Genomic DNA, 19,869 nt, shown 5'->3' with positions numbered 1-19,869 from the left:
CCTTGAACATAAAGAAGTAATCTATGCGGGAGTAGACATTGTGAGCGTGTGAGTAGTGTGAATAATCTCGTTTATTTGGGTTTCTTTCTCTCCAAACGTCCACGAGCCCCAGCTCACTCATCCAGGTATTTAATCTCCTGCTAATGTTTTTTGTATCGGGTTTCCCATTTGATGAATCAACTTTTGGATTTAGTCTGATGTTAAAATCTCCACCACATATCAGAATCCCCTTGCTTTTTGTTGTCATTACATCGACTATTTTTTTATAAAAGGACCAGTCACTTCCAGGTGGAATATACACGTTAAGGAGAGTTATCACCATTCCTTCTATTTTTCCTATAACCATTACAAATCTTCCTTCATTGTCGTTATATTCTGAGATGTGCTCGTAATTTACAGCTTTGGATATGAGGGTCGCCACTCCTCTTCGCCTCCCTGATCCATGTGAGGAGAAGTAAACATGCTTAAATCCTCGTTTATTTAGTTTAACATGTTCTGATTCGTTTAGGTGCGTCTCTTGCAAAAAAGCTATTTGTATTTTATCTTTTTTTAATTTTGATAAGATTCTTTCCCTCTTAACTGGATTGAGTACTCCATTTATATTAAAAGATGCTACTTTTAAAGATCCATTTTGCATCTATGTGAATTCCCCTCCATCTCACTCAGAAATCTGGTGCATTTCCCCCTCCCCGCGAGAACCAGCAGGGAACAAACAATGAACATAATAAACATAAAACTGAACAGTGTGTGTCCATATAACTTCCTAGGTAGGGGTCTATTAACCTGACCCTGTTGATTCCCCACAAGGGGTTCGAAGGGAAAACTCCCCCTCCTCCGACCGGAGGGAGGGGCCCTTACCTGCCACAGTCGCATGTCGGGAAAAAAGAAAAAAAAAAAGAAAAAGTCCCGATCAAACCGGATTATTCTATAATTAGTTTCCACCACTAGCTACGGATCTGGTGGAAGATGTTTCACAGTTCGTCCCGCCGTGGCCGGCTTTGAATGCGCCTCTCGCCGCTCGTCTCTCCACTCTCATCCAGGACAGTTGCTGCACCCTCTCCATGAGCGTCTCCGGAGGTTTGATGATTGACACAGTGAAGCCTCGTCTCAGCAGGTCCTCTGATGCCTCCTCTGCCGTATCGTAAGTTTTGGTTCCCTCTTCATATCGAACGCGCAGCTTCGCGGGGAAGAGGGTCTGGAAGTGGATGTTGTTTTCCTTCAAAACTTTGCGGATCTCTGTATATTCTCTTCTTCTTTTAAGTATGAGTGGTGGATAGTCATGGTCCAGGTTTATGTGGTTTTCGTGCCATTCAAACCCCTTCCTCTGCCAGGCCTTGCGGAGTATCATCTCTTTAGTTTTGAAGCTTAAGAACTTAATAATGATGGAGCGCGGTTGCGCGTCGGCTGGTGGCTGCGGTCCCATTGACCGATGAGCTCTTTCAATGTGAAGTTCAGGGGTGTCCTCATTTAACTCAAGACCTTGGCGTAGCAGGGTTTCGACGAATGAGATCATGGTCGATTCCTTCTCGGATCCCTCCGGTACCCCATACATCCTTATATTTTCGCGTCTGGATCTACTCTCTAGATCCGTCAGTTTGTCCTCCATCTTAGCGTGTAGCTTTAGCATAGCCGTGATGACCTCCTCCGTATTTTGAATCCTTTCTTCTGCCTTCTCCATACGCCCCTCCACCTCCTCCATTCTTGTGTTTATCTTAGCAATTTCTTCTTTTATCGTCTCTAATTGTTCTTTATTTTCTTGGCGAAACCCTTTTAGTTCCTGCAAGATCAACTCGGTGTCGGTCATTTTTAGGCGCTGCTTCTCGAGGCTTGCTAGCTTCACTCGTTAGCGGCTATTTGTTGCTGCGTCTCTTCTCTCTCACCTTCTCGACTTTAGTCGGCGTTTATGTCTCGAAGTGGTGGTACAGACTTGCCCCCTTTTAAAGTTATTATATTGAGATGTTTACTTGGGTTATATGGGGGAAATTTCTCTAATTACTCCGGTTCAACCAGGAGCGCTCTCACTATGCGGCCATTGTGATGGTGGTCCAAACCGGAAGTCTCTTTATTTGTAGATTTTAAAATAAAAAAAATTGGCGATCTAATGAAAAAAACAGAGACAAAAGTAAAAAGAGAAAATGTGTAGTGGTGGTCTCATTCTGTTTTGGACATCTTACTGTGATAATGAAAGAATTCATTTGGAGAAAAGTTAAGCTATCCTGTTTTTACATATTTTTTCCCTCAGAACTATATAAGTTGTTGGTTAATTCATGAACAGCACCTGGAATGAGCCAGAGGTACAGGTTTAACACTCCTGACTGATCAAATGAATGAGTGAAATTACACTCAAGAGGTTCAAAATGACTAAATGATCATTCATTAAGGTCTCTCTAGTATTAATTAGAATTAATGGTTTCATCCAAGCTATAAAATGTCAGAAAAAAACAAGAAAAAAAAAAAACAAGATAGATTTGAGTGAATAAGAAAGCTTTCATCCATTGACTGAAAGAAAGATGCAGTGTTTAAGACTTCATGTATAAATACGTTCATCTTCTTTATTCCCCATTTATTGTTGTCAAATGTTTCACCTGTCCATCATTCATTCCCTTCCTTCATTTCTGATTCCATACTCACTATAAAGCTTGGACTGTCTAAATCTTCAACAGCTGACAGATGGCCCCACCCACAGCAAAGGGCATACTCTGGACCTTGTTATAACTGACTCCCTTCCACTCACCAGCATCAACATATACGATGTTGGTGTCTCAGATCACCTGGCAGTTACATTTAGACTCCCAATAACCTTTTTCACCAAACCAAAACGCCATATCACTTTCAGAAACATCAAAAACATTGATTCCTCATCCTTCAGCTCACATCTTCAGCATCTTTCCCCCTCTCCACTCTCATCAGCCAGTGACTTAATGGACTTCTACAACACAAGCCTCAACTCCATCCTGGATACTCATGCTCCTGTAATAACCCGGACTGTCACATTCACACGTTCCGCTCCTTGGTTCACCAAAGAGCTAAGGCAAATGAAGAGGTCTGGCCGTGTCCTGGAGCGGGCATATAAAACATCTGGCCTGACGGTGCATAAATTGGCCTACCGGGAACATCGCAGAAATTATGCAACAGCCCTCTCCAAGGCCAGGTCCAATTACTACTCCTCGCTCATCAACAATAACCCAGGTAATTCCAGAAAACTCTTTTCCACAATCAGCCATATTCTCAAACCACAGGTCTCCTCATTCTACAACCACACAGATATAAACTGCAACCGGTTTCTGGACTTCTTCATATCAAAAATAGACAGCATCCGCTCTTCACTTTCACCTTCAAACAGCACCACTATTGATACCCCTGAGACATCTCCCACACAACTCCTATCACACTTCTCTCTGCCAACGCAGCAGGAGGTCGAGAACATCATCCGCAAATCTAAATCATCCACCTGCTCTTTAGATCCCCTCCCATCCCCTCTGCTCAAAACTCACCATCAATCCATTAGTCATCTCATAACCAAAATAATAGCCAGTTCGCTGGAAACGGGTACCGTCCCATCTACCCTTAAAACTGCCCTCATTAAACCCCTCCTAAAAAAAACCACCTTGGACCCTGAACCTCTGTCAAACTACAGACCCATTTCAAACCTCCCATTCATCTCCAAACTCCTAGAAAAAGTTGTTTCCACCCAGCTCCACAACCACCTTAAATGCAATAATCTGTATGAAAAATTCCAATCTGGTTTTCGCCCTTCCCACAGCACAGAAACAGCTCTCATCAGAGTCACCAGCGATCTGCTGATGGCCTCTGATTCCGGTTTCACGTCCCTCCTCATTCTTCTTGACCTGTCTGCTGCGTTTGACACAGTAGATCACCACATCCTCCTCCACCGCCTCCAGCATTTCATTGGTCTCTCTGGCACTGCCCTCCACTGGTTTCACTCCTACCTCACTGACAGGACCGAGTACGTGGCCCTGGGGGAGGCAAAATCCAGACCTCACACTGTCACCTGTGGGGTCCCCCAGGGCTCCGTGCTCGGCCCTACCCTGTTCACCATCTACATGCTCCCCCTTAGTTGTGTCGTCGGCAGGCATGGGGTCAACTTCCATTGCTATGCTGACGACACACAACTTTACATTAAAATGACTCCTCCCAGCTCCCCCGCCAACTCTGTCACCCGCCTCAGCTCCTGCCTGGAGGATATAAAGGCGTGGATGAGTCAAAACTTCCTGCAGCTTAATGCCTCAAAAACAGAGGCCATCCAAACTGGTACTCCTCATCAACTCCGTTCCTCTCCTCTCACCTCTGTTTCATTCTGTGGTCATACCATTCCCCTCTCTCCCTCTGTTACAAGCCTTGGGGTCAAGCTTGACCCCCACCTCTCCTTTGACAATCATGTCACCTCCATCTGCAAAACGTCCTTCTTTCACCTCCGTAATATCTCTAAACTCCGTCCCTCCCTATCCCTCCCTGCTGCAGAGAAGCTCGTCCACGCCTTCGTCTCCTCCAGGCTGGATTACTGCAACGCTCTCCTCGTCGGGATCTCTGGCAGGAGCCTTCAGAAGCTCCAGTATGTACAGAACAGCGCTGCCAGGGTCCTGATGAGGGTGAGGAAACACCAGCACATCACTCCCATCCTTCACACTTTACACTGGCTACCCATTCACGCCCGTATAGAGTACAAGATTCTTCTGCACACCCATCACTGTGTGCACGGTGCGGCCCCCATGTATCTCACTGAACTGCTCACACCACACACCTCTTCCCGGACCCGGTCAGGCCAACAGCACCGTCTGGCCCCACCCAGGACACGGCTAAAAACAATGGGCGACAGGGCCTTCGAAGCCGCAGCTCCCCGTCTGTGGAATGCCCTCCCAGACCACCTTAGGGCCCCACAGACGGTGGATTGTTTTAAGAAAGGACTAAAAACTTTCCTTTTTAGAAATTCCTACAATTGTTGATTTTAGATTTTCTTTAATAGGCTACGTATGCCTTTTAATGTATTGATTTTAATGACTGTCTTTTTACTCTGTTTTTAATGTTATGGTCTTTTAAACTTGTTTTGTAGCACTTTGAGATTTGAAATCAAATGTAAAGTGCATGATAAATAAAATTCATTATTATTATTATTAAAGCCAGAAAGCCTTGGATGTATTGCTTAGTTTAGCAATAGAAAACTGATCATTTGAGTCAGCAGTTAAGAAATGAATAATGGAAGAAAAAAAATGTGAACATGCAGGAGTTGTTAGCCTCTCCGTCTTGCAGAAAACTGGTAGAATCTTGGCATTTCTGCCTGAAATTCAAACATTCTCTTTGTGCCTGCGTAGGTTCTCTGTGAGCTTCCTCCCAGAGTGCATGTTAGGTTACTGCGTTATCTCTAAACTGGCCTTAGGTCATGAATAATTCTCTGTCCCGTTTCTCTGTGTTGCCCAGTGATGAACTGGAGACCATTCAAGGTGTTGCTCTTACCTTGCTACATGCTAGATGTAGAGCAGTGTTCTTGTTTACATCCTGTAGTGACAAGTCGGGTTTCCCAGTGCTCACCAGCACCTCTGGAACACAGGAAGACAAGAAATTAATTGTAAGTGGAAAACAACCCCCCAAAAAAACTACTAACTCCTCTGGTTTGTACTGAAGGGAGTCAGAGATTTCACTCACCCACTGCACTGGTCTGGCCGTTCAGAGCTGCCATCATCAGCGGGGTTTTGTGTGTGAGTATGTCGACAGCGTTGGCCTGAGCTCCGTGGCTCAGAAGAAGAGAAATGCACTCCACGTGGTTAGAAAACGCAGCAGCATGAAGGGGGGTTCTACAACAACAGCGTTTCATATCATAGACTCAGTTACTCACAAACAGTAATAAAAATAAACTCACTGATATACATCTTGTTTCATCTCTTACCTTCCCTTGGAGTCTCTGGCGTTGACGATGTTTGCACCCAGGGATTCAATCAACATCTCAGCCACCCCCTCATTATCGTTCATACTGAAACAAAACAAAGAAAAACAAAACAGTAAGAGATGAAGCTTCAGGACAACATCTGCCCACACATCAGCAATCAGGAGTACAAACAGCAGCAGTCTTACACAGCACAGTGCAGCGGGCTGAAGGGGTTTCCTTTAATCTTCCTGAACACCTCATGATCTAACAAAACCTCCACACATGCATCATAACCTACAAGATGGTAAAAGACAACACGTTATGGTTCTGGAGGAACGTGAAGCGGAGCAGAGATGTGGACATTTGGAGTTCCAGTACCATTATAGCAGGCCCAGTGCAACGGTGTGTAGCCCTGGTTATCTGTGAGGTTAGTAAGGGATGGGGGGGTGCTCTGCAGGAGAGTTTCAAGCACTCCAACATGGCCACAAGCCGAAGCCAAGTGCAATGGGGTGCGGCCCCGGATGTCCCTCACACAAACACCGGCCCCTCGTTGGATGAGGGCCTCCACACACTCTTTCTGGCCGGTGGCAGCCTGCAAAATATACGGCAGGTATTAATGAAACAATGAAAGAAAGAGCAAAAGAAATGGATGTGACCAATAAGTCTCACTTAATAAGAAAATAAAAATATGTCACAAGAGTTTCAGAATATTGCACAATTCTTTATAGGAACCATCCATAGTTTGGGTCAACAAACCAAAAGTTTTAAATTGTGTGAATAAATTTAGGATCAGTGAGTCCCTCCTCCCCTTCAGGCAGAGAGTAAAAAACATGTTTAGCTAACCAAATTAGCTAGGTGAGAGGATATACAAAACCCATTCTGTAAAGATGTAATCCTCTTTACATCCTATAAACATAGAGTTAAAGTAAAGTTTGATGATATACCCCACGGTGCAGCGCTGTCCGACCCCAGCGGTCCTGAATCTCCACACTGGCTCCGTGACTGAGCAGAGAGTACACACAGTCTTTGTGTCTGTTTAGTACTGCTAACATTAGAGGAGTCCTGGAGGAAAATGAGCCATAACTCAGCAAGGATATATATTAAAAAGAATATCCATTGGAAGCCATTTGTGTTCTGTGTACTCACTGTCTGTTGTTGTCTTGTGCGTCCACATTAATGTGTTGATTGTTGCTACTGAGAAGCAGGTTCAGGCACTCAAGGTGGCCATTCATAGCTGCAGAAAACAGACAAACATCTTTCACTTCTTTTTCTGCAGAAACACCCCATTGCCCAATATCTAACAGATAAATGTAAGTCATTTGACTAAGGATGCAATGAAAATTCTTGGGCAAAAGCAAAAACGAAAAAGTAGTAAACAAACACCAACATAAATTACAATGTCAAATATTAAAATCATGGCATTTTTGTCTCAAATTATTTTTTTTAAGTCAAGGCATTTTAATAAATAATAAATAATTCAATAACAGAAGTACCCAGATATTTATTAACAGTGACACAGTTTTTTTGCTATGCTCTTTGCCTTGGCATAATCACTGGGAAACTCTCAGATTGTTGATAGGGATGTTTGGATTTCTATTGCATTTTGTGCTGCTGACCTGAGCGCATATCCAGACCAGTGTGCAGCATTTAAATTTCCACCCCCTCATTCAAAACCTGAATGCTGCGTGTTCAACTCAGTAAAGCTCTGCTCCACTACCTGTGCTCTCTGACTTCAGTGCTTAACTTTTCTCACTCGACAACATGTCTTCGTGCTGGATGTGCTGTTTGTCGAGCCATCACAAGTTTTGGCCGTGTTGTTTCAGTGCTAAATGTCTATTGGTAGAAAATGTTGGTTTCTGTCATTTTTGGAACGAAATGTTTGGTGGCCGAACCGACTGGGAAACATGTGGGTTTAACTTTCTGATGTTACCTGAAGCATGTAGGGATGTCTTCTTGTATATATAGTCCCGGGTCATAGGAGAGGCGCCGTGATGCAGCAGTAGCGACACACATTCCTGATGGCCCCTGGAGCAGGCTAAACTTAGAGGGGTCCGTCCGTCCGGGGTGCGGACGTCCACGTCTAGAAGGGACGCTAGGAGAACCTCTAATGCTCCAGAGTGTCCATGGTTCGCCTGATTAAACCAACAGTAAACCACAAACACACGGCTGGCTTTTAAATAAATTAATGTAACCAAATCATAGATGTAAGAGACATGAAATTTTGAACTAACCGCCAGATGGAGCGGACTAAGGGAGGCCTCGCAGTCTGAGTCCCTCAGGGCGTCCGGTCCAGATGAATCCATTAACTGAAACACAAATACATAGTTTTCATTTGACAGAAACTGCATTCAATTGGCTTAACAAAGTAACATAGAAATGCAATATGGTTTAGAGCTGCAAATAACCATTATTTTGCAAATCAATTAATCTGTCAATAATTTTTTTGATTAATCGATTAATAATTGGATAGCTAAAGGTTCCTTAAAGAAGATTTTTTCCTAAATTAAATCAGGTGAACATAAAACTTTTCCTCTTGAGGAGTTCTAGACAAAGCATATTGACAGACGAAATCATTTTTCTTTTCTTAAATTCAAAATATTTATATATATTTTACAATTTTGATATAATTATAGCTCTAAGTGGGTCGCTCTGTGAGCCAGAGGCATGTTTTAGAGTCACTATACTCCATTTAATGATGAATCGATTACTAAACTAGGTGACGATTACTTCAACATTCAATTCATCCGATTAATTGTCTCAGCCCTAATATGGTAAGAACCTGATTAAAAAAAGTTTTGTATCTGTAAGTACAGAGGGGGTTTTATAATGCTTGAAACAGTTTTTTTTAATGATTTCTGTGGCATTTTATACAGTACTGAAAAGACTAGAGCGTCATGATGAAACACCTAGAACGATGGCAACATTTATGTAAATGTTAATCTTGTCATTAGTTGGATTTTAAATGATCTTTTTCTCAGGATTATATTTTTTTTTTACGTTAATAAAATAGACAGCCTTTACTGCCAGGTTAAACATTCACCCATACATATTAGAGTGTTTATTAAAGTGATTTTACTAGTTGAGAACTAAGACAGCTCTTCTTACCACATCAAGAGGTCTCACACTTGCGATCTGAAAGGAAGACAAACAAAAACTATTTTGAATGTGCACCAAATATTTCCACTGACTCCAGGACCGGTGCTCACCAGTTCTAGGCCGAGTGTACGGGCATAGGCTGAGGCATAGTGCACTGCGTTGTAACCCTGTGAGTCCTTTATCCCAGGATCAGCATCGTTCCTTAGCAGGTACTCCACACATCTGAGAAAGACCAAAGACGTTTTTTTTTTTTTTTTTTTTAAATGTAGCAATTGCGGAATGGTTCAGATTAAACAGAAAGACGAACTGACTTTCCATCTGAGTCGGCCGCAGCGGCGTAGTGCAAAGGGCTGCAGCTGCGTTGATCCAGATCATTAACACTCGCCCCAGATCCCACCAGAGCAAACACACACTGGTAGTTAGAGTTGGCTGATGCATAATGTAGTGGAGCCCTGAGAAGGTCAGAAAATGAATATCAACCACACAATATCCCCAAACCTTCTTTCATTTAATCATTTTTCTTGAGAAAATTTTGGCGCCAAGTTTGGACCTGCAAGATGGTTTTGACACTTGCCTTCCAAAGTTGTCTTTCCTGTTAAAGTCGGCTCCTGTGTTTAAAAGCAGGTTCAGACACTCCAGGTTTCTGTTTAAAAAGATGATGATTTAAAGTGACACACCTGTGAGCAAATGCTTGATGGAACATGTCCAGACAGTTTGTTCAAAATATACAAAAAAACAACAAAAAAATTAAGAGAGGATTTTAATAACTAAATATTCGCAAAAACACAGGAATATGAAAAAAAAAATATTCACCCTCCAGCTGCAGCAGCATGCAGACAGGTCCTTCCAAAGTCATCAGGGGAGTCAATGACAAATCCTGCACAAATATGCATTCGGCATCAATTTGGATGTCAAGCAGGTGATCACACTGGCAGAGACGGTGCAAGCGTGACTCTACCTGAGAAGAGCAGCTTCCTGCAGCAATCGGAGAAGCCACTCAGAGCTGCCAGGTGTAGCGGTAACATCCCATGAATGCCTCTCCTAAAACAAATAAAACAAGTCCTTACAGGCATGAGAAATAAGGCTCTAATGCTGCATATCATCAAAGTGGATATTTTATCAGTTATCTTTTTTTTTCAGTTACAAGAAAGAAATCTAACTGTGTGAAAATACACAGATGGTTGCACGTCAGTGTAACTGACTTGGCAGTGTTGGCTCCGTGTTTGATGAGTGATGTGATGATTAGCTCATGGCCATAGCGGGCTGCAATGTGAAGTGCAGTATTTCTTTTTCCGTCCTCACAGTCTATCTCAGCTCCTGTAAATAAAGTGACATAAAATTAGTTAGTTATGCATGAATTTGAAAAGTAAATCTAAAAAATAAAAATAAAATAAACAGATATTCAGATAGAATATCATTTGAGAAAGAAACAAAGCACACTAACCGTTTTGAATAAGGGCCTGGGAGCAGGAGAAGCGTCCATGTGTCGCTGCCATGTGAAGGGGGGTCTTACCATCCTTACTCTGCATCGATCATAAAAAATTTTTTTTTTTAATGTTTAGAGAAAAGAAAATATTATGACTAATCATTAAAATAAACAAAGTGAAATGGATTCGTAATAGGAAAACAGACACCCACACACACATTATGGCTGAGCAGCTTTCTGCCTTGGGCAGCCACCCCACCCCACCCCCCTCTCTAACTGCCATATGGCCTTGCATCTTTAGGCTGTTAAAGGCTGATATCACTTTCCATCACTGTTACCAAAGTGTTAAGCAAACTGTTATTTTGGCCTCCTGCTTGACACCGAGCAGAAGACGTCGACTCAGCAATCTACAAAACTATTTAAACATTCTCATTTTGTCACATTAGAGCAACACTATTCTGAAGTGAAATGCCATAATTTATCATTTCAGATAGAAAGAACAAAAAAACAAACAAACAAAAGAGTAACATAAAAAACCAAAAGGTATCTTTTTATATGAATAACGGTCTGACGTCACACACCATTTCTGTTGCTCTCCAGTCTGTGTGTGCATGTATGTCACCAACACCTGCAAACATACATCATTTGATGCTAATGCTGAAAGATTTTGTTAGTTGTATAAATTACCTAGTTATTAACAAAAAGATGAAAAACCATCTAAACCAAAGTTCTCTTGCTAAGAGCATAATAAAGTTATGACAGACACGATCCTCCGAAAGGTGATGTTTTGCTGTGTATTTATTCCTTCGCAAATATGTGCATCTAGGCAACAGGTGATTAGGGGAGGGGAAAGGGTCCCAGGATGGGTTTGTAGGTAGATTGGAGGGAGAGAGATGTGGTTTGTCACACATCTTGTTTTGGTCTACCGACTCCTTAACAGCCCTCCTAGCGGTGAAATAGCAGTCATTCCTTTTGGTTTTTGGTCTATCATTTTTACACTTTAGTTATGAATGTGCTTTATTTATAAACCAATCTCTTTTTTTCCCCTGGCTGAATGTTTAACATCATGTTCTGTGTGTTAGTTCTTATCCCACATAAAGAGGAAACTATGGAGAGAGTAACATTATACTTACATGCTGACATTAGTCTACTCTGTTTACTTTTATCTTCACGAAGATAAGAGGAATTTAACATTTTATGGAATAAAGTGTATAATTCTATGGTGACAAAATATGAAAAATCCTCTGGATTGTCAATACCTCTGCCACTCACTTCACGAGCTGCAGATGTACATGTTGAAATCTGCAATTTGTTTTCTTAAGCTGGTTAAGCATTTGCATAGAAGGGAGTCTAAATATCAACCAACCTTCAGGTTGAGGTTTGCTCCGTGGGCCAGCAGCAGCTCCTGGCACAGCACACCTTGGCGGGAAGAAGACGCAAAGTGTAGCGCAGAAAACCCTCTCTCGTTCACCTGAAGTAAAGCAACAAACAATTAAAGGGAAACAAGCCGAGTAACACAGCAGCTTCTATTGGAGCCAGAGTCATAGACGCTCACTTGATTTACGCTGGCTCCTGCTTCAATGAGCTCACCAACCACCACGTCCTGTCCATTGTAGCTGGCCAAATGGAGCGGCGTGTTGCCATAGGCGTTAGCCTCATTCACCTGAGCCCAGAGGAAACATCGCCTTTTACAAATCAATACTTTTTAAAAGTATGTATAGTGTATTTTAATTTGAACACTATTTTAATGAAAATAAATAACATTAATAAATTTGTGAGAACTGACATGGACACCCTGGTTTAACAGGTAATGCACTGTGCTGCTCATGCCACTGGAGGAAGCTGCATGAAGTGGCGTGTAGGCCTTCTTGTCCTTAGAGTCCACCTCAGCTCCGCTGCCCACCAGTAACTTAACAACCTCCAGGTGACCTGATGGGAGATGAAACAAAAAACGACAGGGGTGACAAATCTTTTTAAATAAAATGTAATTTATATCCTAATGGACTGCTTCTCCTTTTATAATCTCACCCATGTAGGCTGCCCAGTGGATGGCCCTCCTGTCATTCCTGTCAAACGCATTAACGTTGGCTCCTCTGGACAGCAGGAACTTCACCATCTGACGAACATTTCTTTAAAATTAGTAAGTAGACAACTACAGAACTAAATTACAGAAATGATGTGTTTACATTCTGATAAAAACATGTCATACCTAAACAGAAAAGAAAAACATCATGCAGTACCTGTAAATCTGATCCTGGTACTTGTTTTAGATAAAGACTTGGTGGTAGTAACTGTTCAAATAAATAGGAAGGTAAATATTGCAGAATACATTCGTTACCACTAAGATTTTTAACTCTATGGATTGACAGGCAGAACTGGTTACAGGCAGAGATATCAGTGTTTGGATTTCCACCAAAAGCTTATAGGCTTCTTTCTAAACAAAATTTAGAAATCACATCTTAAGGTCATTTATGCACAAAGGAAGTCAAATAACCCAAAAGGTCAGGCGAAATGGACCGAAAGACAATGAACTCTTGTTCTCTGGTCTTATGAGTCCACATGTCCGATGGTCTATGGGGGAAAAGAGATTATTGGGTCTTTTTTGCAAAACTGCATCAGTTAGAATTCCTCTAAATTTTAAAAAGGTTAATTTATGCGGAAAGTGGGTATAAAACATTATGGTTTATTTCCGCCATATGGTTTTGATTGTTTTTGGCATTTAGTTGAGGAATAAAGCCTGTGTTATTTTTTATTTTTTTTTGTGCCTGCTTAAAAAAGGGTTCAGAAAAAGTATTATTCGGTACTTCTTTAAAAAAATAAAATAAAGGAAAGTTTGCTTTCTTGTTTGTCTGTATTAGGTAAAGCTAACTAACCTCTACATGGCCTCCGAAGGCAGCATGGTGCAGCGCGGTGCGCCCACACCGGTCGGTAACATTGATGTTGCTCAGCAGTGGGACCAAAGCCTCGGCGCAGCGGACCGATTTGTTGCTTGCTGCTACATGAAGCGGCGTCTGCCAGTTCTTGTCCCGGGCATTTACGTCTGCATTGTGCTTCAGCAACGTGGTAACCGCATCCTGAGGATAAGGGGATCACATGTCAGGTTTTATGATGGTCTAACAGGTTTGGAGGTGGCTGGGTCATGCTTAGAAATTCTTTCCTATTCTTGGTGGGCTGTAATGCTTAGAATAGAACAAAGAAAGTGAACGAATACAGGAAAGGCTGCATTAGTGTGGCACGTAGGCAAGGACGAAGATAATGGGGATTTATCTAGAGAACCAAAGTCATATCCAGATACTTAAATCCAACACAATGTAGTAGGAGCCTATGTAAGTATCCTACATTAGTATTTAATTTACATAATTTCCCACCTCATTATGTTCGTATGTATGCTTTAAGTGTCTCCTACAGGAGGTTCAATTTTACAGTTTATTCAGCGAAAACATTAGATGACAACTTACAAGTTAAAATATTATCACTGTGGAAAAACTTTAACCAAAACATGCATGAGCAGGTGAGTGTTTAACATGTTACCTCACTGCAAGAAGCCACAGCTCGGTGAAGAGGGGTCCACCAGTCTGCATCTTTGGCATTAACTCTGGCTCCTTAAATAAGAGAGCAGATGAGGGTGAAAAAGAATTATAAAAATATATATTTTAAGACCCAATTTTTATCTTCTTTAATAAAAAATTTTTTTAAAAAGTTTATTACAGAGCATAAAATAACAGCAAACAAATTAGATTTACAAAGACAGCTAGTATAGCTTCTAGGTAGAGTGAGCCAGTAGTCCTTGGAGAGTGAAAAAAATTTAGATGATCCTTTTTGGCATAGCTTGGGAAGGGGGTTAAAATAGCCCTGAAGCTGCACCTGTCACTGGCTCTTCACATCATTGAGAAACACTCCGCAGACACACTAACACATTCACTCCTGTGCTACACAGCCCTTCCTCATCATGAGTGATCACTTGCAAATGACTGATAGTCAGCAGTACCAGTTACTATGAGAAAGTTATATGTTGATGATGTGATGATGATAATGATGATGATGACAGTGGAATTAAAGAATATGGAATTTATGTGAATGACTAAGATTTAAAAAAATCTTAAAGGGAAATAAACAATGTCTAGTAATGGCAAAACAACAACTATTGGATTACTTTTCTTTTGACCCAAATAGATTTTCCTAGATTTCTACTAATAAAACTAACATGACCTACTAAGTCTTGTAAAGGAAAACTTTCTGCTTTTGTTTCCCTGAAATGGGTTTATATAAATGGAAAAACCTTTCTCATTCTGTCAACTAACATCTATTATTATAAAATATATTTTATTGACACAGTGGGTAGCACCGCTGCCTTGCAGCGAGAACGTTTTGAGTGCGATTCCCAGCTCGGGGTTTTTCTGCATGGAGTTTGCATGTTCTTCCTGAGAATGCGTGGGTTCTCTCCGAGTGTTCCGGCTTCCTCCCACAGTCCAAAAAAAACCCAAAACACGACTGTTAGGTTAAGCGGTTTTTCTAAATTGTGCTTAGGTGTGAGTGTGTGTGTGTGTGAATGGCTCTTTGTCCTATGTGTCTCTGTGTTGCCTGGCGATGGACTGGCGACCTGTCTAGGATGTACCCCGCCTGTAGACAGCACCCGCTTGGGATAAGCGTGACAGAAAATGGATGGACGGACGTTTTATTGGTGTTTCATGATTTGGATCAACCCAAAATAAACTTCAAATGAAAAATATCTAATTTCCTTTCACAAAAACAGAAATCTAAAAGGTAGTTTTTCACTAACCATCCATAGAACACAGCGAACCAGAGAATGAAGATGCTCTGTTTAGTTGGGACTGAACTTCACCTTTAAGGCACATCAGCAAAGGTCACAAAAGAGGAGGAGCATCACCATAAACATAAAAACTTTATAGTTTTTTTTTTATGCCATGATCATACTTTTTGGACATTGGGAAGTATATAACAGCTGAAATAATATCTGATTAAATAAGATATTTTACCACCCCTACAGGGGAGGGCAATAAACATCTTAAAGAATCAGAAACATAAATTCCCAGCGGGCTCGGAATAGAATTTAACTATAGAATCACAACATAGTTAAACATGGTAATGGCGTGTAGTAGCATCATGCTTTACCAGTACATCCTCTTAGCAGAGACGGGGAAGATGGCTTAAAGGGGATGGGAGGTGCTGAAAAAACTAGCAAGAAACAGCTGCAAAGATTTAAGTGGGGAGGAGGTTTACCAGGCTGCAGATCAATAACCAGAAGTTAAATGACATCTAAGCCTAAGAAGGGTCCATTTAAAGTCCAATCCATTTCCAAATGCCAGGACTTGATAACGGATGTGTACAGATTTTATCAATAAAATCTTGAACTCCACTTATTTTGCAAAGAAGGCTGTTTAAAAATGTCTCCATAGATGTGTAAAACATATAATCCTAATAAAACACATGAAAGTTTGGGGTCTGTGAATTATTAAGATACCAGAATACTTTAAAAAAGGAAAAACCGTTTAATAAAAAAATAAATAAAAAAAATAGACAGAAATGGTAAAACATTTATCAGAATGACCACTGAAAGTGTGACCGGCTGAGATAAATACTGTTAAAAAGTGTATGAATTCTTTAAATTCACAGCTAAAAAAAAGGTTAATAGAGTAGATCTAGAAAACCACGGCTGTGATGTTTACCTGAAAGGATGAGCAGCTCAATGATCTCAGCGTCTCCCAGGTATGCTGCAGCGTGAAGTGGAGTCCGCTTCCCATTGTCCTGGGGTGAAATTAGAAGATGAAATGTGAGCAATATAAACATCTAAAGCATAAAAATTACAATCTCCTCATTTTTCATTTCAGCATAGAGTTAAATCTGTAGGAGCTTACACTGCTGCAGACCACACTCTATAGAGTTAAATCTATAGAGCTTACACTCCTGCAGACCACAGGAAACATGAGACTGGAGCCACAAGGAGAAAAATATCATCTTCGGTTTTATTTTGATCTTTGCTCTATCAAGTCAACACAGCCTGCTGTGTTGACTTGATAGAGCAACCATCATCGTAACCATCATCATCATCACGCCCCTCTCTCTCTCTTTCAGTGCGGTAGAGAGCAATCAGCAAAGTGGGGCAATAACAGATCACATGCCTGCAAGAGGTCTGGGCCAGTGCTGCTGACTCTGGAGGGCTCTGTGTGATGACAGCAGCAGTAAATACCCACAGAAGGAGAGGGTGCAGGAACAGGAAATGGGAAATAATGGGGTGTAAACAGAGAGAATGGAAACACTAAGAGAGTGAAGGTAAAAGAGGGATATCAGGTGAAGGTCATGCCCTTGTGTTTGGCGAGCCTGAGACATCTTTGAGATGCAAAATCCCTAAAGCAGAGCTCTCTGCAAAATCCAGTTAATTCCAATTTTAAAATGTCTGTTAATTATCAGGGAGAAGATTTGAACTTGCCTGAATGTTGACATCCTCTTTCTTGAAGATAAAAGAGCGAACTTCATCTGGGTCCACGTTAAAGATGGCTCTTAACAGAGACGGCTTGAGAGAAACAAAACAGAAACCTTTCATTTTAAATGCAGACCTTTTCAATCTTTGGTGACATGAGAGTTAAAGATGGGGCAGTTTACACTAAAACTATAATCCTAGGCTAGGGGAAAGCCATAGCCATACTAGACTGTACATCACCCCTTTGTGACTGCTGCAGGATCCAACAAATGAAAACAAAAAGATTATTTTTTTAAAGGTATAGTCGTTAGACGCTGTGAGGCATAAAGCTGCACTAACTTGACATGTTAAACCAGAGGAGCAAACTAAATGTAAATGTTATGTAAAACGTCTGCTTAATATGAAAAAATGACAGCCCAACAGACTTTAGACTGCCTTAACAGACTAGAAAAGAGGAAGCCAAAAGTGTGCAGAGACAGACAGAGCAAATATAATTCACCATCAGTTTATGAAGGGCACATATAAGTGCTGACTTGGATGCGATAGCATGCAACTTCTTAGTAAACAGCATTTCCCTGCAGCCATGTAAAGCCTGCAGATCATTAAATTAACCCATAGACTCACTTAAACATAAAAGTAAAGCATTAATATTCAACTTTATAGACAATCTGGGGAAAATACTAATGCAAAAAGACATAAAGAAATTGAAATGCAAGAAAAAGCAGATTTAATGATACAGTTTTTAGGCTCCGACCTCACATCTAAAGGAAAAACTTTACCATGTTTTACTGGGATTTATTTTGATAGGCCAAAAAAGTGGTGGATAATTATTGCTTGGACTCCTTAATAAAACCTGCTGCATACAATCACCTCTGAAAGTCACCTAACTGATAAGAAGAGTCCACTTGTGTGTAATTTCATCCCAGAACAATAACAGGTGTTCTGCGCTGGCCTCGGAAGCTTGTTAGAGAACATTAGAGAACCCGGCTGATGGATAGATTATGCCACAACTGCAAACCTACAAAGATAAAGCCTTAGAAGAAATGACTTAAGCTGACAGGCTTTGAAAAGAAAGCAATAATGAGGGAAGCAGCCAGGAGTTACTAAACCTTCATGGGGGAGAGCCAAGAGGAGAGCCATTATTGGAAGAGAGATTCAAAGAGGTCCTGTTTACATATGTCACATAGGAGGAACTCCAGCAACACACCTATGCAAACAAACCTGCTCCGACATAAAATATGGCAGCATCATGCTGGGCTGCTACTTTTTTTAGCAGGGACCGATAAACTGTTCACAGTTGAACAGATAATGAATGGAGGACACAGCGTAACGCTGGTTGAAAAAAAATAACTCACACTGAGCCTCAGTCCAGCCGAACTTTTCCATAAACATCATCAACAGTTAGGTGTTAATAGATGTTAATAATGTGCTGTCTACAGATGATCTCCACTGCCTTAGACAGAGGTTTAGACACATGTGTAAAGATTACAACCAAGGATCTAAATCTCTAAATATTGGAAAATATCAGGAAATACTTCCAGCTTTATTTTTTTAGTAAAAGTTGACTGATGAGGGGGCCTGAATGCGGAACACATCTCTTTTTTAACTGTGCAACACTTCTAAATTCATTTAAGGCGTACCTTCAACCAGAGTCTGTGTTAGTTTCTCCATTTAAGCAAATTAAAGTTTAGAGATGTGACAAAATGTAAAAGAAAAGAAGAGACACAAACAGTTTTGCACAAAACTCTGACTTAGAAAGTATAGTAATTTTTTTTCTTCCAAAAACTGGTCTTTTTTAACAGAAGTAATTACCCTATTTATGATGAATTTCATTTTCAAAATGTCATAAATTCAGTGGGAATTCCTCAAATGTCCCTACTTTTCTAAACCAACACCCAGCTATGTCAGCATCTGTCTGCTGCTGACCGATTACAGCTAAAGCAATGGCAGACAGGCTGTTCTATGATGACCCAGGGCTCAAATATTTCCATTGGAGAGTACATCTTTTCTACCTCCTCCTTCTCTCGCTGGATAGTTCAAAGAGCAGCGATGACAACATGAAAAGGTTATTTGCTTACTTTCACCAATAGCCTTGCCCTTTATACACATAGCCCAGGACGCTATAAAGACAAGGCTTTGCTGATTAGCTTTACGAACCAATGTTGTTCTCATGGGGCAAGAATATAGTTGTGCTATTTTAGTGCTGGATGACAGGTGCTGGCGGTCCATTGTAGTTTTATGCAAAGGGACGTGAAAGTATGAACTTCAGAGTTGCAAATTAACTGCACTGGTCTGCACTATAAACTGCAGATGCAGCTAATATGCCGTAAAACCTACACATGCAAAAAATAAATAAAAGAAGCCCCCATCTCACCTTGTCATCCTGAGCTGCAGCCGTTTGAGAGTCTGGATGAGACCTCTGCTCAGGAGATGGTTTAAGCCGAGGAGGTGGGGATGAAGGAGAGGGCTCGTCCTCCTCCACCTCCTCCAGCACCACAATACATACACGGCTAGCCCGTTCTGACCGCATCAGGGACAAACGCACTCTCGCTCACTCGCACACATAAATACGCAGTGTTCTTTCTTCTTATATGTGTGTGCAATCCCATCGCACAGAGGTCAGCAATAAATCCCATAAAAAGCAGTTTCCACATAAAAAAACACAACACATCTTCATGGGAAATCCAACAACAAAATCCAGCTCTGTCCTCTATCTGTCAGTGTCGCTTTGCAGCCAGTCCCCTGTCCTCCTCCTCCTCCTCTAACCCACACTCACTCTGTCTGTGAGCAGCACCGGAGAAGACAGCAGGGAATTCCTCTGCGTAATGGTGGTGCTGGTAGGAAGCATGAATGCGGCAGAATGAGTCTGGGCTGCCTAGCAGCACGCAGGGAGTACCATATCCTCAGTGCTGAACTGCAGCAAAAAACACACAGACCCAGAGATCAGGAGAGACAGGGTAACACCACCGGGTGTTATGAGTGGGAACGCATCGCTCAGTTCAGTCAGACTGCTGAAGCCAGCTTTTT

General features: G+C 41.4%; 1 protein-coding gene across 2 annotated transcripts in view; it reads right to left on the bottom strand.

The window, feature by feature from the left end:
* LOC119785856 (serine/threonine-protein phosphatase 6 regulatory ankyrin repeat subunit A) overlaps positions 1-19,869 on the bottom strand; it is a 26,219-nt gene extending 6,350 nt beyond the window's left edge. The window contains exons 1-27 of one of the 2 annotated variants that reach the window (XM_038288699.1): positions 19,217-19,869; positions 16,852-16,935; positions 16,091-16,169; positions 13,935-14,005; positions 13,277-13,477; positions 12,644-12,694; positions 12,432-12,519; positions 12,190-12,332; positions 11,959-12,066; positions 11,770-11,874; positions 10,422-10,500; positions 10,180-10,294; positions 9,936-10,018; positions 9,791-9,854; positions 9,552-9,620; positions 9,289-9,429; positions 9,088-9,199; positions 8,987-9,013; positions 8,113-8,187; positions 7,812-8,013; positions 7,028-7,115; positions 6,826-6,943; positions 6,260-6,473; positions 6,088-6,175; positions 5,903-5,986; positions 5,662-5,810; positions 5,473-5,555 (exon numbers count right to left, since the gene is read on the bottom strand). In XM_038288699.1, coding sequence (XP_038144627.1) covers positions 5,473-5,555; positions 5,662-5,810; positions 5,903-5,986; positions 6,088-6,175; positions 6,260-6,473; positions 6,826-6,943; positions 7,028-7,115; positions 7,812-8,013; positions 8,113-8,187; positions 8,987-9,013; positions 9,088-9,199; positions 9,289-9,429; positions 9,552-9,620; positions 9,791-9,854; positions 9,936-10,018; positions 10,180-10,294; positions 10,422-10,500; positions 11,770-11,874; positions 11,959-12,066; positions 12,190-12,332; positions 12,432-12,519; positions 12,644-12,694; positions 13,277-13,477; positions 13,935-14,005; positions 16,091-16,169; positions 16,852-16,935; positions 19,217-19,372 — 2,877 coding nt within the window. In that variant the 5' untranslated portion in view covers positions 19,373-19,869. The remainder of the gene's footprint in view (positions 1-5,472; positions 5,556-5,661; positions 5,811-5,902; positions 5,987-6,087; positions 6,176-6,259; positions 6,474-6,825; positions 6,944-7,027; positions 7,116-7,811; positions 8,014-8,112; positions 8,188-8,986; positions 9,014-9,087; positions 9,200-9,288; positions 9,430-9,551; positions 9,621-9,790; positions 9,855-9,935; positions 10,019-10,179; positions 10,295-10,421; positions 10,501-11,769; positions 11,875-11,958; positions 12,067-12,189; positions 12,333-12,431; positions 12,520-12,643; positions 12,695-13,276; positions 13,478-13,934; positions 14,006-16,090; positions 16,170-16,851; positions 16,936-19,216) is intronic. The other variant, XM_038288700.1, reaches the window with a different exon arrangement.

This window comes from Cyprinodon tularosa, unplaced genomic scaffold, assembly GCF_016077235.1.
Source record: "Cyprinodon tularosa strain WSP-4 unplaced genomic scaffold, ASM1607723v1 ctg26, whole genome shotgun sequence".
In the NCBI taxonomy this organism is placed as follows: Eukaryota; Metazoa; Chordata; class Actinopteri; order Cyprinodontiformes; family Cyprinodontidae; genus Cyprinodon; species Cyprinodon tularosa.
The sequence above is the reverse complement of the archived record's forward strand: the minus strand, read 5'-3'. Positions and strand labels throughout refer to the sequence as shown.